General features: G+C 43.2%; 1 protein-coding gene across 4 annotated transcripts in view; it reads left to right on the plus strand.

Annotated features, from left to right (window-relative positions):
• Window positions 1–21,936, plus strand: part of LOC149350547 (uncharacterized) — a 52,269-nt gene that overhangs the window by 18,209 nt on the left and 12,124 nt on the right. For all 4 annotated transcript variants that reach the window (XM_089579602.1, XM_089579601.1, XM_089579603.1 and 1 more), the window contains exons 5-6: window positions 6,301–6,534; window positions 6,858–7,059. In XM_089579602.1, coding sequence (XP_089435728.1) covers window positions 6,301–6,534; window positions 6,858–7,059 — 436 coding nt within the window. The remainder of the gene's footprint in view (window positions 1–6,300; window positions 6,535–6,857; window positions 7,060–21,936) is intronic.

Here is a 21,936-nt window from a genome sequence, read left to right on the forward strand (position 1 = left end):
AATCAGCGTTTTGAGCAGCCGAGCATAAAACAGCTCGTAGAACTAGAAGAAATCTTAACCAGTGCCGCTGGAGGTAGTCAGTATACAGCAGATGAACTAGAGGCAGCTTTGGGAGTGCATGCAGTTGATTTTGACTTGTGCAGACTCTCGGCGCAGTTTATGCTATTACCAACTCTTCTAAACTGTGCTGAGTCAACCGCAACTCTGGGCATTTTGGAGATCCTACAATGGGAATCTCAAAACATGCGCGAGTTGATAGATCAGGTCGTGAGGTATGTTCAGCTTCTGTTTTCCATACCAGCGTCTGTGGCTTCCGGGGAACGCTCTGCGCATAATAAAAACGTATTTGCGCAACCGAACGACTCAAAAGAGGTTATCGCATCTTTTGATTTTGCATATACACAAAGAAAGAACGGCGCTCCTAAGTATAGACGACGTCATCAGGGAGTTTGTGAGTAGAACACCGGAGCGAGCGGCAACCCGCGTAAGCACCTAGAAAGAGCAGCACTGTCCGAAATGTCTGCTGCTTGCGTGCATTATTGGTAACTGTATGCATGTACAGTAGCACGTTTGCTTGTATTGTGGTACTTAAACTGTTGTTTTATGTTAAGGTCTTGTTCATGCGCGAATGGCTAAATATGTGAATTTGTCAAATGTCAATAAATATATGCGCACTGAAAATTCATTTTGTAATTTTTTCTTGTTAATGCTTGCATAAATATGCACCATCTAGCGATCAAAGAAACACTGCATGAGAAAAACAGTTTTTTTCATGCAGTTAATTGTTCTCAATCAAGCCAAACTTGGATTGTAATATCTGAAAAACCTAAGTACATAAACAAAAAAAAAGTAAAAAGAAACTTGTTCGAGCCCCCCCCCCCCCCCCCCCCCCCACTGAAAATGTACTTCTGGCGTCCCTGTCTGGGGAAAGGGGATCCTTGTGGTTGAGCCAATGTCGAGCGTTTGGACCTTCAAGGCCCCTTGTCAGAGGCAACACACTACTTTGGCACCAGCTTCCTGTAGATGGCACCTCCGGCCTGACCCGACTGGGGGAAATCGGCAGTCGCCTTTTCCTGTCCTCACCTCTTTCACTTTCCTATTCCTTTCTCACAACTCTCCTGTCTCCTATCACTTCTTGGTTTTTTCTTTTTTTTCTGGCGGTGAGGGTTAACCTTGTCTGGCCAACTACCCTTAGTTGCATCATATTTGGTTATGGTTGGGGTGTATAGCTGGCATGGGCAGGACTTGCGTGCAAGTTCCTGTCCCGTCTCCTCGTTGGGCTCCGAGGTGGGTGGCTGGTACCACAGCTGAAAAACACATTTACTTCATGGCTCCCCCTCTCCCACAAAATGATTGCCCTCAAAAAAGAGTGCTGACCGATGTAACAGCAGAATTCCTGCAAAAAACAAAACTTTTCCCTTGGTACCGTGCGGTACATAGTGAAGATGCAGACCAACCAGCTAGAAAAATATCTCCTTTCATTGTTTATAAATCTTTGACTGATGCCCCTTGGGCCTTGGCTACAAGGTGACAAAGCTGGCCAGTGGCGACCTACTCCTCCAAATCCGTGACAGAATGCAATATTCCAAACTCCCACCATGGTTTTCTTTGGAGTTTGGAGATATAACCTTATCTGTCACTACTCACCGATCATCAAACACAGTGAAAGACGTAATATCCATACATGATTTTCTCAACCGCTCAGAAGAAGAAATGTTGAAGGGCGTAAAAGACCAGAACGTCACCTATGTTCATCATATCAAAATCCGAAAAGAGAAGGAAGCACCAACAAAACACATAGTCCTGACCTTGACAAAAACAAATTTCGCCGATATGGTGCACAGGGACGTCACACCACACCGAGCTTCGGTCACTGCCCAGGCAGAGCCTGAGGCAGGGCAGCCCCCGCCCCTGCCCCCGGCAGATGCAGCGAAGGCTGCCCTGCCACCTCTGAAAAAGGACCCACCGGTCCCTTGGCCTCCCGTAAGGTTTCCCCCAGTCAGGAGAGACCCACAAACCGTACACCTATGGGTTCTCCGCGGGCCTGCAGAGCTTGTAGTGAGGCGATGAGCACAATGCAGTACTAGCCCCCGCTGCAGCGGCGGCATAGCTCCCTTGAGTGAAAAAGAAAAGAGAACACCCCAGTAATGGAACCCCCGAAACCGGTATCTGAAGTTTTTAACTACTCTCAAAAATCGTCCAACATGGCATTCCTTATACAATGGAACTGCCGAGGACTAATAAATAACTACAGTGACATAAAAGAGCTTTTAAACACACTTTCCCATGTGGCTTTATGCCTACAGGAGACCAACTTAGGTCCCAAGCAGAAGATTTTCTTAAACAAGTATAAAGTCTTTCGGTGTAACCGAGAGCAAGCCAATAGGGTCTCAGGAGGCGTTGCTATTATAGTACAGAGTGGTGTTGCAACCCATGAAATAAAGCTGAAAGGGGGGTGAGGGGATCGAAGGCAACTTTTCTATTTTTCGACTTAGAGTGATGAAATTTGGCAGACTGGCTTAAAACAGCATCAAACAATCAGATATAAAGTTTCACAATGACAGCTTCAGTAGGTTCCCTTTATCATTGTTTATTTGCTGTCCCCATGTTGCTTGCTTGTGGAAAGCCTAGCATGACAAAAAAATAGGCTACAGGTCTGTAAAAGCTTTTAATGTTGACTAAGAAGTGTGGTGTAAACAAAGACTCTCATAATTTTTTTTTTAAAGGACACAATATGCACCTTCTTTTATGTTTAGCATGTATCATGCTCTAATTACCATGTGATAAAATATGCGAGCCTAAATGGTAAATCTGAGACTGTCTCATGCGGACCACATTTCAGTGATCACAACAAAACAAACTGGGTAAAAATCCTTGCACCCATTGTTGTGCTACGCTTTCCACAAACAAGGTATTAAGCTCAAAACAAACTTTCGAGAAAACAAGCCTGAAAGTTCTAAGCTAGCACTCACTGTCTATGTGTAAATGCCGACAAATATATTTATTTGGAGCGCTTAAAGTTTATTTTTGGGTGAAATGTTTCAGTACAACATAGAAACAGTGTTGGAGATGCCAAAAAGTGTACTTTTCAAAAAGCTACTTTTTTTCGTGATTTTTGCGATCTGATACCCACATCCCCCCTTAAAACCAAATATGAAGCTGTTGCAGTCACCAGCCTTCATTTTAAAACAATCACAATATGTTCTATACATCTTGAGCCACACCTAACTGCACTTCACTACTTAGAAACACTTTTAGAACAGCTACCACAGCCATATCTGGTAGTCGGGGGTTTTAATGCCCACTCCAGGTTTTCAGAAGTGCTTACACTGATGCAAGTGGTCATATTTTAGACGATTTTATTCTAAGCAATAACATCTGTCTCCTAAATACCGACAAAATGTATACTGCTCTCTGAGCACGACAAAAATGAGCTCTAGGTTTGTCTTTTAGTTCACCCTTTGTTTTTAGCAAGTTTAAATGGGACGCCATCGACAACCCATGTGGCAGTGATCACCTCCCTGTAATAATCAGCTTAACATCTGCACCAGAAGTCATCCCAACAAAACCACGACGTTGGAAGCTACATTTAGCTGACTGGGCACTGTTTAGAGAAAAGGTCAGCCTGGATAAAATAGCTTCGGGTAATTTCAGCATAAACGAACTAAATGAATTGATCACCAACTGTATTTTAACTGCTGCACACCTAGCAATCCCTCAGTCGTCTGGAGTGGTAAAAAAAAATCACAAAATTTGGTATATACAAGAAAAAGAAACAAAACAAAGCCTGGGGAATTTTCCATAAATACCCAACGCAGGAGAATTTGATAAACTTTAAAAAGTCCAGAGTAAAAGCCTGATGTATCTGCCGTAATGCCGAAAAGACGTCATGGCAAGGTTATGTGTTGTCTATAAATAGCTCAGCCACACCAAAGCAAATGCAGGAGATGGTTAAAAAGATAAACGGCAGCTACTCCCCATTCACAGTTCCTTTTCTGTCAGCCCCTGGTATATAGACAAATATAGAAGAACAGGCAGACATTTTGGGTGAATATTTTTTTGCAGTCTCCAGTTCTCACTGCACAGAATCATTCCAAAAATACAAAAACACAGCTGAAAAACAGACTGCTGACAAGTGGCGGTACAAATGAATCTTGTAATAATATATTTACTGTTCAAGAAAACGCTGTCGTGAAGATGATACATTTTCAGTATCATCTTGACAGTATCTCAGTATAGCCTTATTGCACCAAGAAAACCGATTCGTCTGGTACCCATCACTGCAGGGTTACATTAATGCCCCGTCATGATGAAATGAAAGTCGCTTCATGTGACGTCACAGTTCGTAATGAGGCAGTGAAAGTGTTTCAGCCTACGAAAAACCGATTCGTTCGATACCCAGCATCAGGATTGCCAAAGTGACTTGTCCTGATGCATGATACTGCAAGTCACGTGACCCCAGATGATGACTTAGCTTAAACATATCTCCATGACAGCCTTATTACACAGGGAAAACTGATTGGTTTGATACCCTTTACTACAGGGTTGCCATAATGTCCAGTCGAGGTGAAAGTCTCTCCATGTGATGCCACAACGTGTAATGATGCAATGAAAGTGTTAAAGTTAGCGATAGTGTTGCAGTAGTGACGTGCTGTGATGCATGACATTGCAAGTCGCGTGAAACCGGAGAGTTGACTCACCAAAATAATTTTGTGCAAAGTATAGCCATATTCAGGGGAATCCGATACCAATGTTGCTGGGTTGCGAAAGTACTTCATCCTTGCTGAAAGTCACGTGACTTAAGGTTTTTGAAACATCCATTGTCTTCTGATACTTGAGATACAGAGGCAATTGATATGTCTTTATAAGGCAGGAACAATCGCACATCTGTGTGCAATTTATTAATGCTATGTAGCAACATGACCTAGCTAAAGGTGTTTGTCGTAGTGATAGCGCCATTATATTCAACATAACGTTTTGTTTCATACCCCTCATAACTGGGCTTGAGAAAGTGTGACGCCAGGTTGCAAGTGATACAAAGTCATGTGACTGGACTATCAGCTGATCATAGGGACTTTATCCTAGTCATCACCTTAGCATGCGGTTGCTCATCTTATCAGGTTAATAAAGGTGTGACATCATGATGCGAGTTGTAGGACACCGTCGATGCATAACTGCTATATGCTTCGTGCTCACCCTGTACTTCCGTTGATGTGCTGGGTAGTATAAATACCTAGCCCTTCATTGTGATGATTAAAAAAAGTTGTGATTATTAGTTGCCCATTGGGTGTCTTATCGTCGATTACTCGTCTGCAATTTGTAGACCGCGTTATGCGTCTGAGTGGGCTAGTGGTGGGAATACTTGAGGATTAACCTTGCTGGCACTTGAATTGAATGGCACTCAGATTAAGTATTCTGGCGTTTGGATTTAATTGAGTGGGAAATACTGTAGTACGTCTTAAATTATAGATGAAGATGCAGTGGTTGAAATGTCTTATGTTTTTAGCTTTTTAAGCGAAGCAGGTTTTCTTGAGAAACTCTGAATTTTTACCCACTGTGTTTCATTTCTTGGTACACCTCATCCACCTTCTCATTTCTGAGAAGAGTCCGCCGCGGTGGCTCAGTGGCTATGGTGCTCGGCTGCTGACCCTAAAGACGCGGGTTCGATCCCGGCCGCGGCGGCTAGAATTTCTTTGGAGGAGAAATTCTAGAGCCCCTGTACTGTGCGATGTCAGTGCACGTTAAAGAACCCCAGGTGTTCGAAATTTCCGGAGCCCCCCACTTCGGCGTCTCTCATAGCCTTAGTCACTTTGGGACGTTAAACCCCATAAACCAACCAACCATTTCTGAGAAGAAGGCGGAGGTTTTTATTTGATTGGTTGGGAGGCTCAACATCCTTGCCCAGCCAAGGATGGCTGCTGAGGCTACCCGATCTTCTTTAAAGCTTCTACTATTAGCCAGTTGTAAAATTTCTTTCCTCTGTCATCGCTAGGTAATACAAACCATTAGTCCTTTTACACCGTCAATGACTTTAATATCTCTATAAAATTCAGCAAAAAACAGTTTCCCTATACGTTGATCTCGGTGCATGATGGCCTTAGTTGCTAATGTGTCATAAAACCTAACACAACACAACACTTTTGTCTTGCTTAAAGAAGTTTTATCTAATGTAGGCTGGGCTGAAGCTTGAACCTTGTGTGACTTAATCCTTTCTTTCTGCATAAGCGTGCCCCCCCCCCCTTCCCCTTTTTTTTTCTCCTGTATAAATAAAATATCGAGCATGTTTCTATCTTATTCTAGGGATCCAGCTGCTCGAAAGGAGAAAATTGCTGCAGACACAGAAGCCCTGACTGGCCTTGAATTGGCTGTTGTGGACTTCCGAGGCAAGCTGTCTGTCATCGAGGAAAAAGTCAAATTAGTACCTCAAATCAACGACGCCCTCCAAAAAATTCGGACAACTATAGATGAGTGTGAAGCCAAGTTTGCCGAGATAATGGAACTCCGGGAGAGCAAAGAAGCTCAAGAAAAGGAGCGGTGAGTGTAGGCCTCTGTTTAGTAGGAATGGTTTTTGCTTACTTACCCTTTCTTCACTTTGCCTTAATGGGCTTACAAAACATACTTTTGTTAGCTGTGTGTGAATGAAAAGGCAGCAGGCTGATGAAAAGCACTGACCCGTAGGGGGTCACACCACTCTTGGATGTATTTCAACATCTTCTGCTTGTCTGAATGCACTGTTTGGTAGCTGGCTGTATTATGTGGCCAAATATTTATTGCAAAAGGGAATCGCTTTGCGATGCACAAATATGTGGCTTGTGATGCTTGCCGTCAATTGAAGCTGTACTACTCTGTGCATGTAGGACTGAGGTGGAGCATGCAAAACACATGCTACAAAAAAAGCTGGAGCTCATGGGTGAAGAGGAAGCACATTTTGGCCGTAGAACAGCACAGCCACATGATGCAGGCCTTCAGTCTCGTGAGCAGCGCAACAAGGGTGTCGAGGCGCAATACCAGGAGCTTGAAGAGCTTCACAAGGCTGCCTTAGCTGCTGAAGGTGCAAAGGTACCGTTGGTATTGCTTTTGCAATTGTTTCTTTCAATCTGATTTATACTGCAGATAAGCTCAGTTAGCATCTTCCTGCATGAAAAATGTCAGCTTTTAGATCACCTTTGTTATGTACTTTTTGTTTCTTGGCTCACAGATGATTGCGCATTTTTAATTTTTTGATATTTAACATATCATGGAATGTGTTTTAGTTTGTTATTAAGCTGTGAGCTGGCATGTCATAAATACTGTTTAGTGCTGTTCAACCTTTCATATGAATTTCACTGATGAAATGCATGCATTTTGTTTGGGAGAAAAGGAGCTATTGTAGATAACAAGAGCTCACATGACTCCAAGGCTTGTTCCAAGGTGCCATGTGTCTAAGGTTTTGCAGTCGCTGCTTTGAGAAAGAGCAAGAAAATCAAAGCTTTTTTTTTGTTTGTGTGTGTGTGTGCTTGCATCTTGCTCAAATGGTGTCTTATTATTGCATCCCTCACATCCCATGTGTTGCTTTGGGACGATAAGTCCCACAGTTTATGATTTAAATTCTTTGAAAGGTTGAGGACTTTTTCGTTATGATTTGTGTATAGCTTGACCAGAAAAAATCCAAAGCATAGGAAATTGCAGCAGAGCCATGGCGTATCCCAGTTCTATTTTGAGAGTGCTGGCTTTTTAGCAGAGGCAAGTATTTAACGTCCCCCTTCTCGAGACCATCCAAACCATCCATGAAAACATGTCGCCGTAAATTATATGCAGACTACTAAGGTTACCACAGGTCTGCATATACTACATGAAAACTTTTGACTAGACCTTTTCAATGATGTGCGTTTTGTGGATCCACCCACAATATTTGGGACATGTGGTCTACTGAAGCTCCCAGATGCTTGACTGGGTATGTGGTGCCATCTGCTGTGAGCTGTGGCAACTACAGGTACAGTCTTTGTCAAAAGTATATAGTCCAAGGGGTCTGCTTCTCCCGCCTGTATATTTACGCCACAACCACCACCACCAAGGGGTCCTCTTCCGACCCCTGCAGCGCGGCTCCTCTTGCACGCTCAGGGACCATAATTTCACGAAGGTGGGAGGAACTTAAGTCCTTCCAAGCTTAGGACTGTCAAGTGTGCTTAAAGGCCCCGCTACACGGCTTGGAAGCAAACCCCTTGGGCTGAATATTTTTGGCAAAGACTGTGCATGCGCACAGAAAGCTGTGCCACAGTTGCGCACATCTTTTTGGTGTGCAATTTGGGAGCAAGGTCTTTTTAAACAATCAAGCAACAAGCTTGACAGTGTGTGACATCGGGAAAGAAGCCAATATTGTGCTGACTGTGGAAAGGATGGCACCACATTTTCCCTTTTCCTTCCGTTGAGCTTCTAAGAAAGCCTGAAAGACAGGGGCAAAGGCAGTTGAACCCACATCAAAGAGTAGACTCAGTGCAGAGCTGCCGTCAACTGGTGTGCCAGCCACTAAACTGTTAAATTGCATGCCTGCACTGTCTTTGGCACTGGATAGCTTACTAATGACTGCGACTTTTCTCTTCAGCAGACAATACTGTACTTACTCGCGTAATATTCGCACTTTTTTCCTTAAGTTAAGTCTTCAAAAGGGAATGGTGCGCAGATTGCACATAGATTTCGTGAACACGTCCTAAAAAACTCTACAAAGGTTATTACGCGAAATGTATGCGGTATATTGCAGTGTATACGTTGACCCCGCAACTCGCGCCCCTCGCTGGCCAAAACAAAAAAGTTGACTCCAACTCTAAGTCCGTGCTTTCCTCCACCCCTTCCCCTCCCTGCCCCAGCCCTGTGTTATGTAGTTGAGGGCGTGTGCACAGCTCAGAGCTTTAAACACAGAAAAATACAGTCGCAGCCAGCAGTCAGAGGCAAATGGAGATACAAGACGATAAAATGGCGCTCTCGCGTGCTGCCCGGCTAACAGAGCTGCCGACGGTTCGGTAGTTTCAGATTCTGGCGCAATGCATGCTCTGGAGGTTACTGGAAGTTTGTTCTCGCAGCCGTTCATATGGGAAAGCGACCATCCGAGCGAGGAAGCCGGGTAAACTGCGCACAGTTGACTTTTCTTTACCGTAACAATTTACAAATGAATTTTGATTTTTTTTTTACACCACTCACTTGCCTTTCGCTGCCGCATACAGTGACGCAGCCATGCCGTTTTTGTCAAGCCTGCCTTGCGTACAGCCGTGTGCACGCTGGAGTGCTTGTGTAGCAGGGAACGCAAAATATGCGAGTAAAAGTTTTTTTTTTTTTTTTTTTTTTACAAATCCAGGTAATAAATAAGGAATGTGCAAATTACACGAGCAAATATGGTATACAGGGCTGGCAATAGGAACTGTAGTGTGAAGTTTTGGCTGCCAGGCACAAGATCATAAGTTCACTTATGACTGCTATGGCCACATTTAAGAGGTTACAGAATGTACTAGTGCCTGTCTGCTTGGATTTCAGTGCGCATTCATACAACCCGAGGTGGATGAAATTAATCTGAGTCTTCCAGTATGGTGTGCCATGTGGCCTGTAGCATAGCTTTAACATGAAGATCATTACTGGTCCTCTAGTAGCCCAATTTATGCTATACCTCAGCTTCCCTGCTACCTTTGAATCCAGATGTGTATGTCTAGGTTGCCGACTGCTACATTTTCACCCAGATTAGGTGGACAGCAAACACATGTTCTGTGCCTTCTACACACCATGCCTCATAGCTCACTCATTCTGGTGTAGTTGTACAAACCCATGCTGCCAACTCCTGTAGCTGATGGATATGACCATATCTGTTTTTTGTTTGTTGTTTTTTTCTGGGTCCTGTTATGCTAGTTCAGTGCAAGAATACTCAAATTGCCTAGAATTCAGACAATTTAAATCTAAGTTCTAGATTTTCATTCTTATGATTGGCAATATTCGTGAAATCGATGCCGCACTGCCATAGAACTGCAAACCACTTGAAGGAGGATTGGCAAACATGGAACTCTTGGAACCGCGTTGCTTTCTGTGCAGCATAGGTGGTTTGCGGGAAACTTGAAGTTTGAAGTTTATTTCAGACATTTATTTCAGAAGTTTATTTCAGGAATTATTTTCATGAGAGTACTGTGGCAAAAAGGAAAAAAATTTCAGTGACGCTCCACATAGATGTTTTCACGGTAAGACAGTCAGCAGCGGCCTAACCAGGTCCGCAGCAGGACAAAGGCGTCTTCCGTATCCTTCTAATTGGTGCTGTCTTGTGCCAGCTGAGGCCACCTTATCCCTGCAGACTTAATAATCACTCCTGCCCACCTGACCTCCTCCCTTGCTGCACTTGCCTTCTCTTTTGAAATTCATTCTGTTACCCTTCATTTTAACTAGGATATCATTTCCTTGCATTTTTTCCCTGATCTATTTTGCTCTCTTCCTGTTTCTTAAAGGGACACTGAAGACAACTTGATCCAATAATTGCTCGCAGCAAAAATTGATTCCGTGGCTCTTTCTGGCTATGGTGCTATATGTCGTGCAGCAAAAGATGCATTTATCAGTGAAAAAATTGAGTTTGAAAATTTTCCCACCAGCTGATTCAAACTCGTGACTTCCTTATCAAAAAGGACGGGTTGCCACGATTTTGAAGTGAATGGTAGTGTAACTTAGCCTCTGGGATCTGTGCCCAAAATGCAGTGTCGATGCGAGCGGTTTAATTCTGATATTGGCCTGTGATGTTGACACTTGCATTTTTTTCTTTGTCTTTTCTAGTTTTTTATCACTCATTTTTGGCAACAGTTCTCTCTTTTGTCGTTGGAATGCCATAGTCGATTGATATAGGCCAACCTCATTTTATCCTCAGTGTCCCTTTAACGTTACATCTATCATTTTCTTCTCTATTGACAACTTTCATGGCCTAGAGGAGGCGCCTCAATTAATCTGGCATGATGGTGTTGCAGCGGATTCTTCCTCCAGCAAGCTTAGGTAGAATTGCGCTTGTTTTAAAATTTCACATTAAACTTCCGCTTGTTTGTCGATGCTGGAAACCTCATGCGAGCTAGTCTTTCATTTTTTGAGGGTACAAAGGAATGCATGAGATACAAAGAAGCAGTCAGTCTGACGTTTGAAAACCCGCAAGGGCACCTTGTGTAACGAGGTGTTGGTGCTTGGCGCCACCACGGACCCTTAGCCCCCATACCGAAGCTGTCATCCGTACCATGGCGATAGGTTGAAAGGTGGAGGGAAGAAACCTTGAACGGTGGCGGTCGAGGAAGTGGTCAATCCTCGGCCGATGGGCTCCTCGTCTGTCTACCAGGCGGGGAGTCCCGGGACCTTCCTCTGTGTATAAGGGTGAATCAGAGGCGACAAAGTATTGGGAACCCTTAGTCAGTACATGCCGTATGGAAAAATCTGCAAAAAAACCTGATCGGCCCCCAAAAAGGGGTCGCACCGATGTGAAGAAACTAAGTCCACAGAAGCCAGAAGCGTTTGCGAAGTTTTTTATGCTTCACTCAAACACTGATGTACCGGTAGCCAACCTATCTGCATTTGTCATCGCCAACACCCTAAAAAGTTGTGTAGGCAAAGACTACAAAGCAAAAAAGCAACGAACCGGAGACCTCCTTGTCGAAGTAAACACAAAAGAACAGAGCACCAAACTAATGTCACTACAGAATCTTGGAGAAATGAGCGTACAGGTAACCCCGCACCGCACCCTGAACCACTCAAAGGGCGTCATATCTGAATATGAACTCCTACAGAGTACCGATGCTGAAATGGAAGAAGAACTAGCTGAACAGGGAGTAATAGCAGCCCGACGAATAACCATCCGGAGAAATAATGCTGAAATCAAGACCAAACACATTGTACTAACTTTCAATAGCACAACTCTGCCTGACTCCATCCACGCCGCATACCTCCATTGTAAAGTCCGCCCATACATAACGAATCCGAGACGATGTTTCAAGTGCCAGTGCTTTGGACACAGCATGTTGGCCTGCCGGGGCAAACCCACTTGTGTCACATGCACAGAAGACGCACACACAGAAGAAAGATGCGAACGCACACCAAAATGCATCAACTGCAATGGCGCACATGGCGCGTACTCCAGGTCGTGCCCAGTCTGGAAAACAGAAAAACAAATCATAACTTTGAAGACTACAGAAAACCTGTCCTACCTTGAGGCAAAACAACGAGTCTCTTTCCAACAGAAAGGGACATACTCTGAAGCGGTGACGCGGGGACCGCCGCCGCCTTCAGTTTCTGTCGGCACACAGGTCTATCCGGTGGACCTGGTGTCGACACCCAAGTCCCCACCACAGAAGTCGGTGGTACAGTTCACAGGGCTGAAACTTTCGCGAGAAGACCACGCGATACTCGCCGGAGGCCCTCAGGCCCCACTTTCAGCAGCGGCATCCTCGGCGACAGACACCCAGAACAGCTCTGCTGAACTGGACCTGTCGCCCCACCCCTCTAAGAAGGCGCCTGCTGGCCCAAGAGACTCTGCCCCTGGAGCAGAGCATGGTTCAGTGGTGCCAACAAAAAAGACGAATGCGAAGGCCACGGGCCATCGCAAACAAGAAACATCCTCCACGTCCACCGTGGAGGAGATGGATGTCAGCGAAAGTCCGCTGACATCTAAAACACACGCATCCGCGGATTCTCCGCGGAAATCCGGCGCCACGAAAGTGGCGATGGATACAACTCCTGGTTCGCCTCCGCTGCAGCGGCGGCTAGACTCCCTAGAGAAAAAAGGGAAACCACGAATCACTGCTCCTGAGAATAAGTAACTTTCCCCAATCCCCAACTTATCACAATGGCGGATCTAATACAATGGAACTGTAGAGGTCTACACAGAAACTACACAGACATAACCGATATGCTCAAAACAATGGCACCTACAGCTGTGTGCCTGCAAGAAACGAACCTTGGGCCACAGCACACAAACATCTTTAAAAAATATAATATTTTCCGGAAAGACAGAGTACAAGCTAGCCGACTCTCGGGAGGCGTCGCTATCATTACGCAAAGCGATGTCCCTGCAAGAGAGGTATCATTAAAGACGAACTTAGAAGCGGTCGCTGTAAACATCATTAGCCATAAAACAATAACAATATGCTCTGTGTACATACCACCACACAACACAATAGCCATGCATGACCTTGAAGAACTTCTGGAACAGTTGCCAGAGCCATATGTAATAATAGGGGATTTTAACGCACACTCCTCATTCTGGGGAAGTGAGCATACTGATTCCAGGGGTCAGCTCATCGAAGATTTTATTCTTTCGAATAACATATGTTTAATGAATACGGGAAAAGCAACGTACTGCTGCCCCAGCTCTGGAAAAATGACCTGCCTAGATTTAGCGTTTGCATCACCATCTGTTTTTAATGATTTTATTTGGGATGTTTTAGATGACCCCCGGGGAAGTGATCACTTACCTACGGTTTTAAAGCTAACATCAGCGACATCCATCCTCCCTACGAAGCCTCGGCGATGGAAAATTCACCTCGCCGATTGGGCACTTTTCAGAACGAAGGCCACATTAGAAAAATAATATGCCGAAACCCTTACAATAGAAGAAATAAATGAAAAATTTGTCACATGCTTAATATCTGCAGCAATAGAAGCCATCCCACAAACGTCTCAAATTGCACGAAAAACACATAAAATCTGGTGGTCAAATGAATGCACATTGGCTAAAAAGCAGCAAAACAAGGCTTGGGGCAACCTTCGCAGATATCCCACTGCAGGGAACTTGCTCACTTTCAAAAGGGCTAGAGCCAAAGCACGATACATTAGACGCAACGCAGAAAGGGCATCATGGCAACAGTACATATCCTCCATAAACAGCTCAATATCATCAAAGAAAATGTGGGAGCAGGTACGGAAATTCACTGGAAATTTTACTCCTTTTACATTTCCAATGCTAACAACACCCGGTACTCAAACAACATTAGAAGATCAGGCCAACATATTGGGTGAGCATTTTTCCACAGTTTCAAGCGCATCCAACTACACACACACATTTCAAAAGCACAAAACAATAGTAGAAAAACAAAAACTTCCCTTCAGAACATGCATACATGAAGACTACAATCAGCTTATTACAATGCAGGAACTAAACACAGTACTAACATCCGGTGAAAAGACAGCACCAGGCCCAGACAGTATACATTATGCCATGCTTGCTCACCTCTCTGAGACTGCCATAGAGGCTCTCCTAAAATTTTTCAATAAAATATGGATGAGTGGAGAAATCCCCCATGCATGGAAAGAAGCCATCATAGTACCCTTCCTAAAACCTGGCAAACCACCAACTAGTCCCACCAGTTACAGGCCAATAGCACTCACTAGCTGCATAGCAAAATCATTCGAAAGTATTCTAAACATCAGACTAACCTTCATACTTCAGTCTCGGCAACTTTTAGATATACATCAATGCGGGTTTAAAAAGACATGTTCCACAACCGATCACCTTGTCCGCTTCGAGAACACAGTCCGGGAAGCGTTCATCCACAACCAACACTGTATCGGGGTCTTCTTCGACCTGGAGAAGGCTTACGATACCACGTGGAGGTTCGGTATCCTCCGTGACCTAGCGGACATAGGTATCCGCGGCAGGATGCTGAGCTGTTTGAGCGACTTCCTGACCAATGGCACGTTCAGAGTCCGCCTAGGCGCAACCTTCTCCAAGACTTTTTTCCAAGAAACTGGTGTACCCCAAGGGTGCATCCTCAGCACGACCTTATTTGTCATCAAAATGAACTCCATAGGAAAAGTAATCCCAAAATCCATCATGTACTCAGTTTACGTAGACGACCTCCAAATAGCATGCACGTCTTCCAGCATACCTACCTGTGAGCGGCAAATACAAATAACAATAAATAAACTGGCTACCTGGGCAGATAGAAACGGATTTAGATTTTCCCCTCAGAAAACAGTAGCGGTTCTGTTCTCTTTGAGACGAGGCCTACAGGCCGACCCCACACTATATTTAAACCAAACCCCATTACCGTTCAAACAAGAGCACAAATTTCTAGGGATAACTTTCGATAAAAAACTCACTTTCTTGCCACATATAAACAGCTTAAAGAAAAAAGCTTCCCAGGCCCTGAATGTGCTGAAAATACTATCAAGAAAACGCTGGGGGTCTGATAGAGCTTCCCTGTTACATATATATCGTTCTGTGGTTCACTCTAAGTTAGACTATGGGTCCATAGTATATGGCTCAGCAAGACCGTTCTACATAAAACGACTCGATCTTGTCCACAATCTTGGTTTAAGGCTGTCTTCCGGTGCTTACAGAACTTCCCCAATAGCAAGTCTGTATGTGGAAACTAATGAACCTTCCTTAGAAGATCGAAGAACTGCACTAACTTGTACATACATCCTAAAAATCCTTTCACAGCCCAAACATCTCTGTTACCCAACTGTCACGAAATGCCCATCCCGAATGCTCTTCAACAACAAGCCCCACGCGATTAAGCCGTTGCTCTTGCGCTTCGAAGAAAAATGTCAAACTCTGAACATACTAAATGAAATCAAAAATATTGCCCCAAGACACGAAGCACTAGCACCGTGGTACACTCTCCCCACAGTGTGTGACGTCACACTAACACGCCTCGGGAAAACCTGTACGCCACACGACCATATAATACAAGAATATCTAGCACTACAAGAAAAATACAGAAATTACACGTCATTTTATACTGACGGGTCAAAAACTCATGCTCATGTAGGAAGCGCAGTAACACAAGGAAAAAATGAAAATGCAGTACGACTGCCCTCATGTGCTACAGTTTTCACCGCGGAGTGTTATGCCATTTGTGTTGCGGTACAGAAAATAACAAATGAAAACATCAAAAAGAGCATCATTTATACAGATTCACTGAGCGTCCTTGCAGCATTAAACTCCAAAAATGCCATGGAGCCACTGATTGGAAGCATCATACACAATATAGTAAAGGGCACAGCACAAAAACATGTTATAAAATTCTGCTGGGTTCCCAGTCACGTTGGCATTAGGGATAATGAGAGAGCCGACACGTGTGCTGCACAAGCCAGAGCCATGGAGGTGAAACATGTGGGTTTGCCTCCGAGGGATTACATGAAGTTAGTGCATAGCAAACTAAGAGCCAAATGGCAAGCTTCTTGGGAAAATGAAAGAAACAACAAGCTGCATACTGTAAAGCCTATTTTGAAAGAATGGAAATCATGCCGTCATAAAGAACGTTCTATCAAAGTAATTTTATGTCGTTTACGCATAGGCCACACACACATCACCCATAACTTCTTATTAACAAAAAAAGACAAACCTGTGTGTGAAATGTGTGGTGAGGAGCTCACAGTGAATCACATTTTAATCTCTTGTTCGCATCTCAAAGAACTTCGAAAAAAATTTTTTACCGTACTTTACAATGAACACATTCCATTTCATTCCGCATTGCTTTTAGGCGAGCAAACACTCGTCGAGTTTTCACTTGTTTGTAAGTTTCTAAAGAAAGCCAATGTTTTAAATTTAATATAATGTAACTTCTATACACTTAACATAACATCATCTAACCTTGTGTTTGGCGCATGATAGCCATAGTTGCTTATGCGCCATAAAACCCCATATAACTAACTAACTGATGTTTGAAAATGGCTGGCGTGAAAGCAGAGCAGTATTACAGTCAATGCCACTTTGGAAACTTGTGCATAATTGTGTATGAAGTGAACTCTAATCTTTTTCTATACATCAACATTCTGGCAAGCTTGACTGCTAAACATTATGTAGTTTTCTTGTTTTCTGCTTAAATAGTTAAGCTGAAAGTTGGGTGAGTTGGTGAACTTTCATGATGCAAAATATCGCGCAAAGGAAACACAAAAGACAGACAGGACGACAAAGACAAGCCCTAAAAAGAAAAGCACTGCATTGTCTTGTCAATATTTCATGTTTCCTTTGCGCTATATTTTACATCGTCAACTGTGCTAGCAGAATGACAATCACTGGGTTTCGTTTACGTGTAGAGATAAAAACACAGCTGTGGTTTTATTTTTATAATTCACATGCTATAGAAGATTCTTTGCCATAGTCATTGATTTTAAAGCTCTCCAAAGCTTGTTTCCACTGTCTGCTGCTTTCACGCCTGAGGTTTACGAACACCAGCTGGCAATTTTTTATATTTTTGTCTCTTGTTTATTCTCCTTGAAGATAGAAGAGTGTTTGGCTTATAGGAGGTGGCTGTCATTGCTAAAGTAAGCAAGGGACAATCCTGAAATCTAAAAACAAGCTTACAGTGACATAAAAGATATTCTAGGGTCAATCTCGCCCGTAGCTTTATGTCTTCAGGAGACCAATCTTGGTCCACAACATGCAAATATCCTGAAACACTATAAAACTTTTAGACGCGATCGTCAGCAGGCAAATAGACTCTCTGGAGGCGTTGCGATTGTCGTGCAAAGCAGCGTCCCTGCTCGAGAAATCACACTCAAAACAAAGCTTGAAGCTGTTGCGGTCAGTGTCGTCAGCCATAAAACAATTTCTACCTGTTCTGTATATATTCCGCCACATTTTACATTAACAGTCCACGATTTACAAGAACTTGTCAATGAACTTCCAGAACCGTATCTAGTAGTTGGGGACTTTAACGCTCACTCCCCTTTTTGGGGAAGCGAGCACCGTGACTCTAGGGGTCAAATAATCGAAGATTTTATCCTCACAAACAATGTATGTCTTTTAAATACAGGAAAAGCCACCTACTGCTCCCCTGCCTCGGGGAAAATGACCTTTTTAGATTTGTCTTTTAGCTCACCTTCTGTTTTTAATGATTTTAAATGGGATGTCATTGACAATCCATATGGCAGTGACCACCTCCCTGTACTAATCACTTTAACATCCCCATCGGAAATAATCCCTACAAGGCCACGTCGCTGGAAGCTCCACCTCGCCGACTGGTCACTTTTTAGAGCAAAGGCAACTTTAGACAATATAGTTTTAGAAAATCTTACTATCGACCAGATAAACGAAAAGTTTACTAATTGTATCATAACTGCCGCACTCACAGCTATTCCTCAGTCGTCAGGAGTGACGCGACAAAACCATAAAGTATGGTGGACAAAAGAATGTAAAGAAGCTAAAAAACAACAAAACAGAACTTGGGGCAAATTTCGTAGGTATCCGACACATGAAAATCTCTTAATTTTTAAAAAGGCAAAAGCTAAAGCTCGGTACGTCCGTCGCAGTGCCGAGAAAGCTTCATGGCAGAATTATGTTTCATCTATCAACAGTCAGATCCCATCTAAAAAAATGTGGGAGCAGGTTCGGAAATTAAACGGTAGCTTTTCACCATTCACAATTCCGCTTTTAACAACACCTGGCACACAAACAAGCATAGAGGAACAGGCAGACATATTGGGGGAACATTTCACTGCAGTTTCAAGTTCATCACACTACACGCAGTCCTTTTTAAAATACAAAAATACAGCTGAAAAACAGAGGCTGCCAACAACTGGAGGTGCAAATGAAAAATACAATAGTCTAATTACCCTCCAAGAAATCAACAGAGTACTGTCTGCCGGAAAAAAAACTGCTCCAGGACCCGACCATATACATTATGAAATGCTTGCACATCTTTCTGAGCCTGCCATAGAAGCACTTTTAAGAGTCTTCAACACAGTTTGGATGTCAGGGAAAATACCTGAAGCCTGGAAGAAAGCTATTATTGTACCCATGATTTGAACAGCGCGAACTACAAGGGACAAGAAAAGAAGGGACACAGGACGAGCGCTGACTCGCAACTAAAAGGTTTATTCACTGAAACCTTCTTATATGAAGAAACAATCAAAGGGAAGAAACAACAACAAAAAAAAAAAGCATGAAACGCAACATTCGTCAGGTGCTCCCGAGAAAATTCATCTCCCTATCGCAAAGGAAAACAGATGGTTTGCTGACGCAATTCAGCGCTCGTCCTGAATTCAGTCAGCGCTCGTCCTGTGTCCCTTCTTTTCTTGTCCCTTGTAGTTCGCGCTGTTCAAATCATGAATATCTACCAACTCGCCCAACTGAACGTTTTGCTAAACCATACTTATTATTGTACCGTTTCTTAAACCTAGTAAACCCCCAACCTCTCCTAGCAGTTATAGACCCATAGCCTTAACCAGTTGCCTCGCCAAATCCTTCGAAAGTGTCCTAAATATAAGACTAACCTTTGTTCTTCAATCCTGTGAACTGCTTGATATCCATCAGTGTGGATTTAAAAAAGGATGCTCCACTACAGATCACTTAGTCCGCCTTGAAAATACTGTCAGGGAAGCTTTTATACACAAACAACACTGTCTTAGCGTCTTTTTTGATTTAGAAAAAGCATATGATACAACCTGGAGGTTCGGGATTCTCCAGGACTTAGCTGAGCTCGGAATCCGTGGCAGAATGCTCAACTGCATTAAAGACTTTTTGTCTAACCGCTCATTTAATGTCCGCCTAGGCTCGACCCTTTCGAGGGACTTCATTCAGGAAAATGGAGTTCCTCAAGGGTGCATTTTAAGCACAACTCTCTTTGTTGTAAAAATGAATTCTATTAGAAAAATAATCCCAAGGTCCATTATGTACTCCATGTATGTTGATGATCTTCAGATAGCGTGCACATCTTCCAATATATCCACATGCAAACGACAAGTACAGCTTACAATCAACAAAATGGCAACATGGGCAGACAAGAATGATTTCCAGTTCTCAACACAGAAAACAGTAGCCTTACTTTTTTCACTCAAACGAGGCTTGCACACAGATCCCACATTACACCTAAACCAAACCGAACTACCTTTAAAAAAAGGAACACAAATTTCTAGGCATAACCTTCGATAAAAAGCTTACTTTCCTGCCTCACATAAACGCACTGAAAAAGAAGGCGTCGCTAGCACTGAACATACTGAAAGTCCTTTCACGCAAACACTGGGGTTCTGATCGGGTATGCCTTCTACACATTTATCGCTCTGTAGTACGTTCCATTCTAGATTATGGTTGCATAGTGTATGGATCAGCAAGGCCATCGTACTTGAAGCGACTGGATCCTGTTCACAATTTGGGATTGCGCCTTTCAACTGGTGCATACAGGACGTCACCAATAAAAAGCCTGTACGTAGAAACCAATGAACCACCACTTGCAGACAGAAGAACAACGCTCACATGCTCATACATTTTAAAGATCCGTTCCCAGCCTAAACACATCTGTTACCCACTCGTTACAAAGTGCCCATCCCGAACACTATTTACCAACAGACCCCTCGCAATCAGGCCACTTCTTCTCCGCTTTGAAAAGAAATGCCAAGAACTAGATATAATGGACACATTGCCTAATATTGCCCGCAAACGTGATCCACTCCCGCCTTGGTACTGCCTACCATCTGTCTGCGACTTCACATTAACACAATTTCAGAAGAAACATACACCGCATGAACAGATATTACAAGAGTATTTAGCACTAAACGAAAAATACAGAGAATACGAAGCATTTTATACCGATGGATCAAAATCGGCGCACTACGTGGGAAGTGCTGTAGTTCAGAATAATTGGTAAAAAATAGTACGGCTACCTGAGTGTGCATCCATTTTCACCGCCGAGTGTTACGCAGTCTTGCTAGCTGTAGAAAAAATAATAAATGAGAACATTCAGAACAGTATCATTTACACTGATTCTCTGAGCATACTAACCTCACTTCACCATAGAAATGCAGTGACACCACTAATTGGTGATATCATACACAACATAAGAAGCGCCACAATACAGGGACAAGACATAAAATTTTGCTGGGTTCCCAGTCACATTGGAATCACTGGCAATGAGAAGGCAGATGAATGTGCTGGAAAAGCTCGGAACAAAGTAATAAAGAAAGTGTACATTCCTTACAAAGATGGTATGAGGTTGGTGCAGTGCAAATTAAGGAATAAATGGCAGTCGCAATGGAACATCGAAAGAAATAATAAGCTACATTTAGTAAAACCCATCCTAGGCGAATGGAAATCATGCTCACACCAAAAACGATTCATCGAAGTTATTTTATGCCGTCTCCGTATTGGACACACTCATCTCACACACAACTTCCTGCTAACAAAGAAAGACAAACCTGTTTGCGAGCAATGCGGACATGAACTTACCGTAAACCACATACTACTATCATGCACAAAACTTGAATCAGTAAGGAAAAAATATTTTGCTACATTTTACAAAGAACATATTCCATTTCATCCAGCGTTGATTTTAGCTGAACATGCACCCGTTAGTATGCTTGATGTTTTTAGCTTTTTAAAGGAAGCCGGTGTTCTTCAAAACCTGTAATGTTCTGACCCTGTGCTTCTTTACTTAGAACGATACACCTCAGCCACTTTCTCAGTCCTGAGAAGGAGGCTGAGGTTTTTATCTGAGTAGTTGGTGGCCTCGAGATCCTTGGCAAGCCAAGGATGTCCACGGAGGTTAACCAACTTTTAAAAAGCTTCTGCAAACAGCCATTTCTAAAGTGTTTGTATTTAATCAGCCAGGTAATAAAAATAACTTTTAGGCCCTTTACACCACCGTTTTTATACACTTTGTCTTCAAACTTTGCTCGAGCCAATTTTACTAAACCTTGTTCTTGGCGCATGATAGCCTTAGCCACTTATGCGCCATTAAACACAACACTCTAAAAACAAGCTCAATTCTTTTCATGCTCATGATAGAACGAATCCTTGATAAAGCCTCTATCATGGCTCAGTTTAAATGCGTCCTCTATGTCTTGAAAACTGTCAATAATGAGCATTATGGTAGGCTGTGAAAAACAGCTGCTTATACTATCTTCTTGATATTAGGTCTGAATAACGCTTTCTTTATTAAAGGGACCGACAACTACCCAAACCGTGTCATGAGGTTATGGTGGAGGTTCTGTTTTGTATTGTCAAAATTGAGCACTGTAATA

The sequence above is a fragment of the Amblyomma mixtum genome, chromosome 3 (assembly GCF_055824585.1).
Source record: "Amblyomma mixtum isolate Tamu chromosome 3, ASM5582458v1, whole genome shotgun sequence".
NCBI lineage: Eukaryota > Metazoa > Arthropoda > Arachnida > Ixodida > Ixodidae > Amblyomma > Amblyomma mixtum.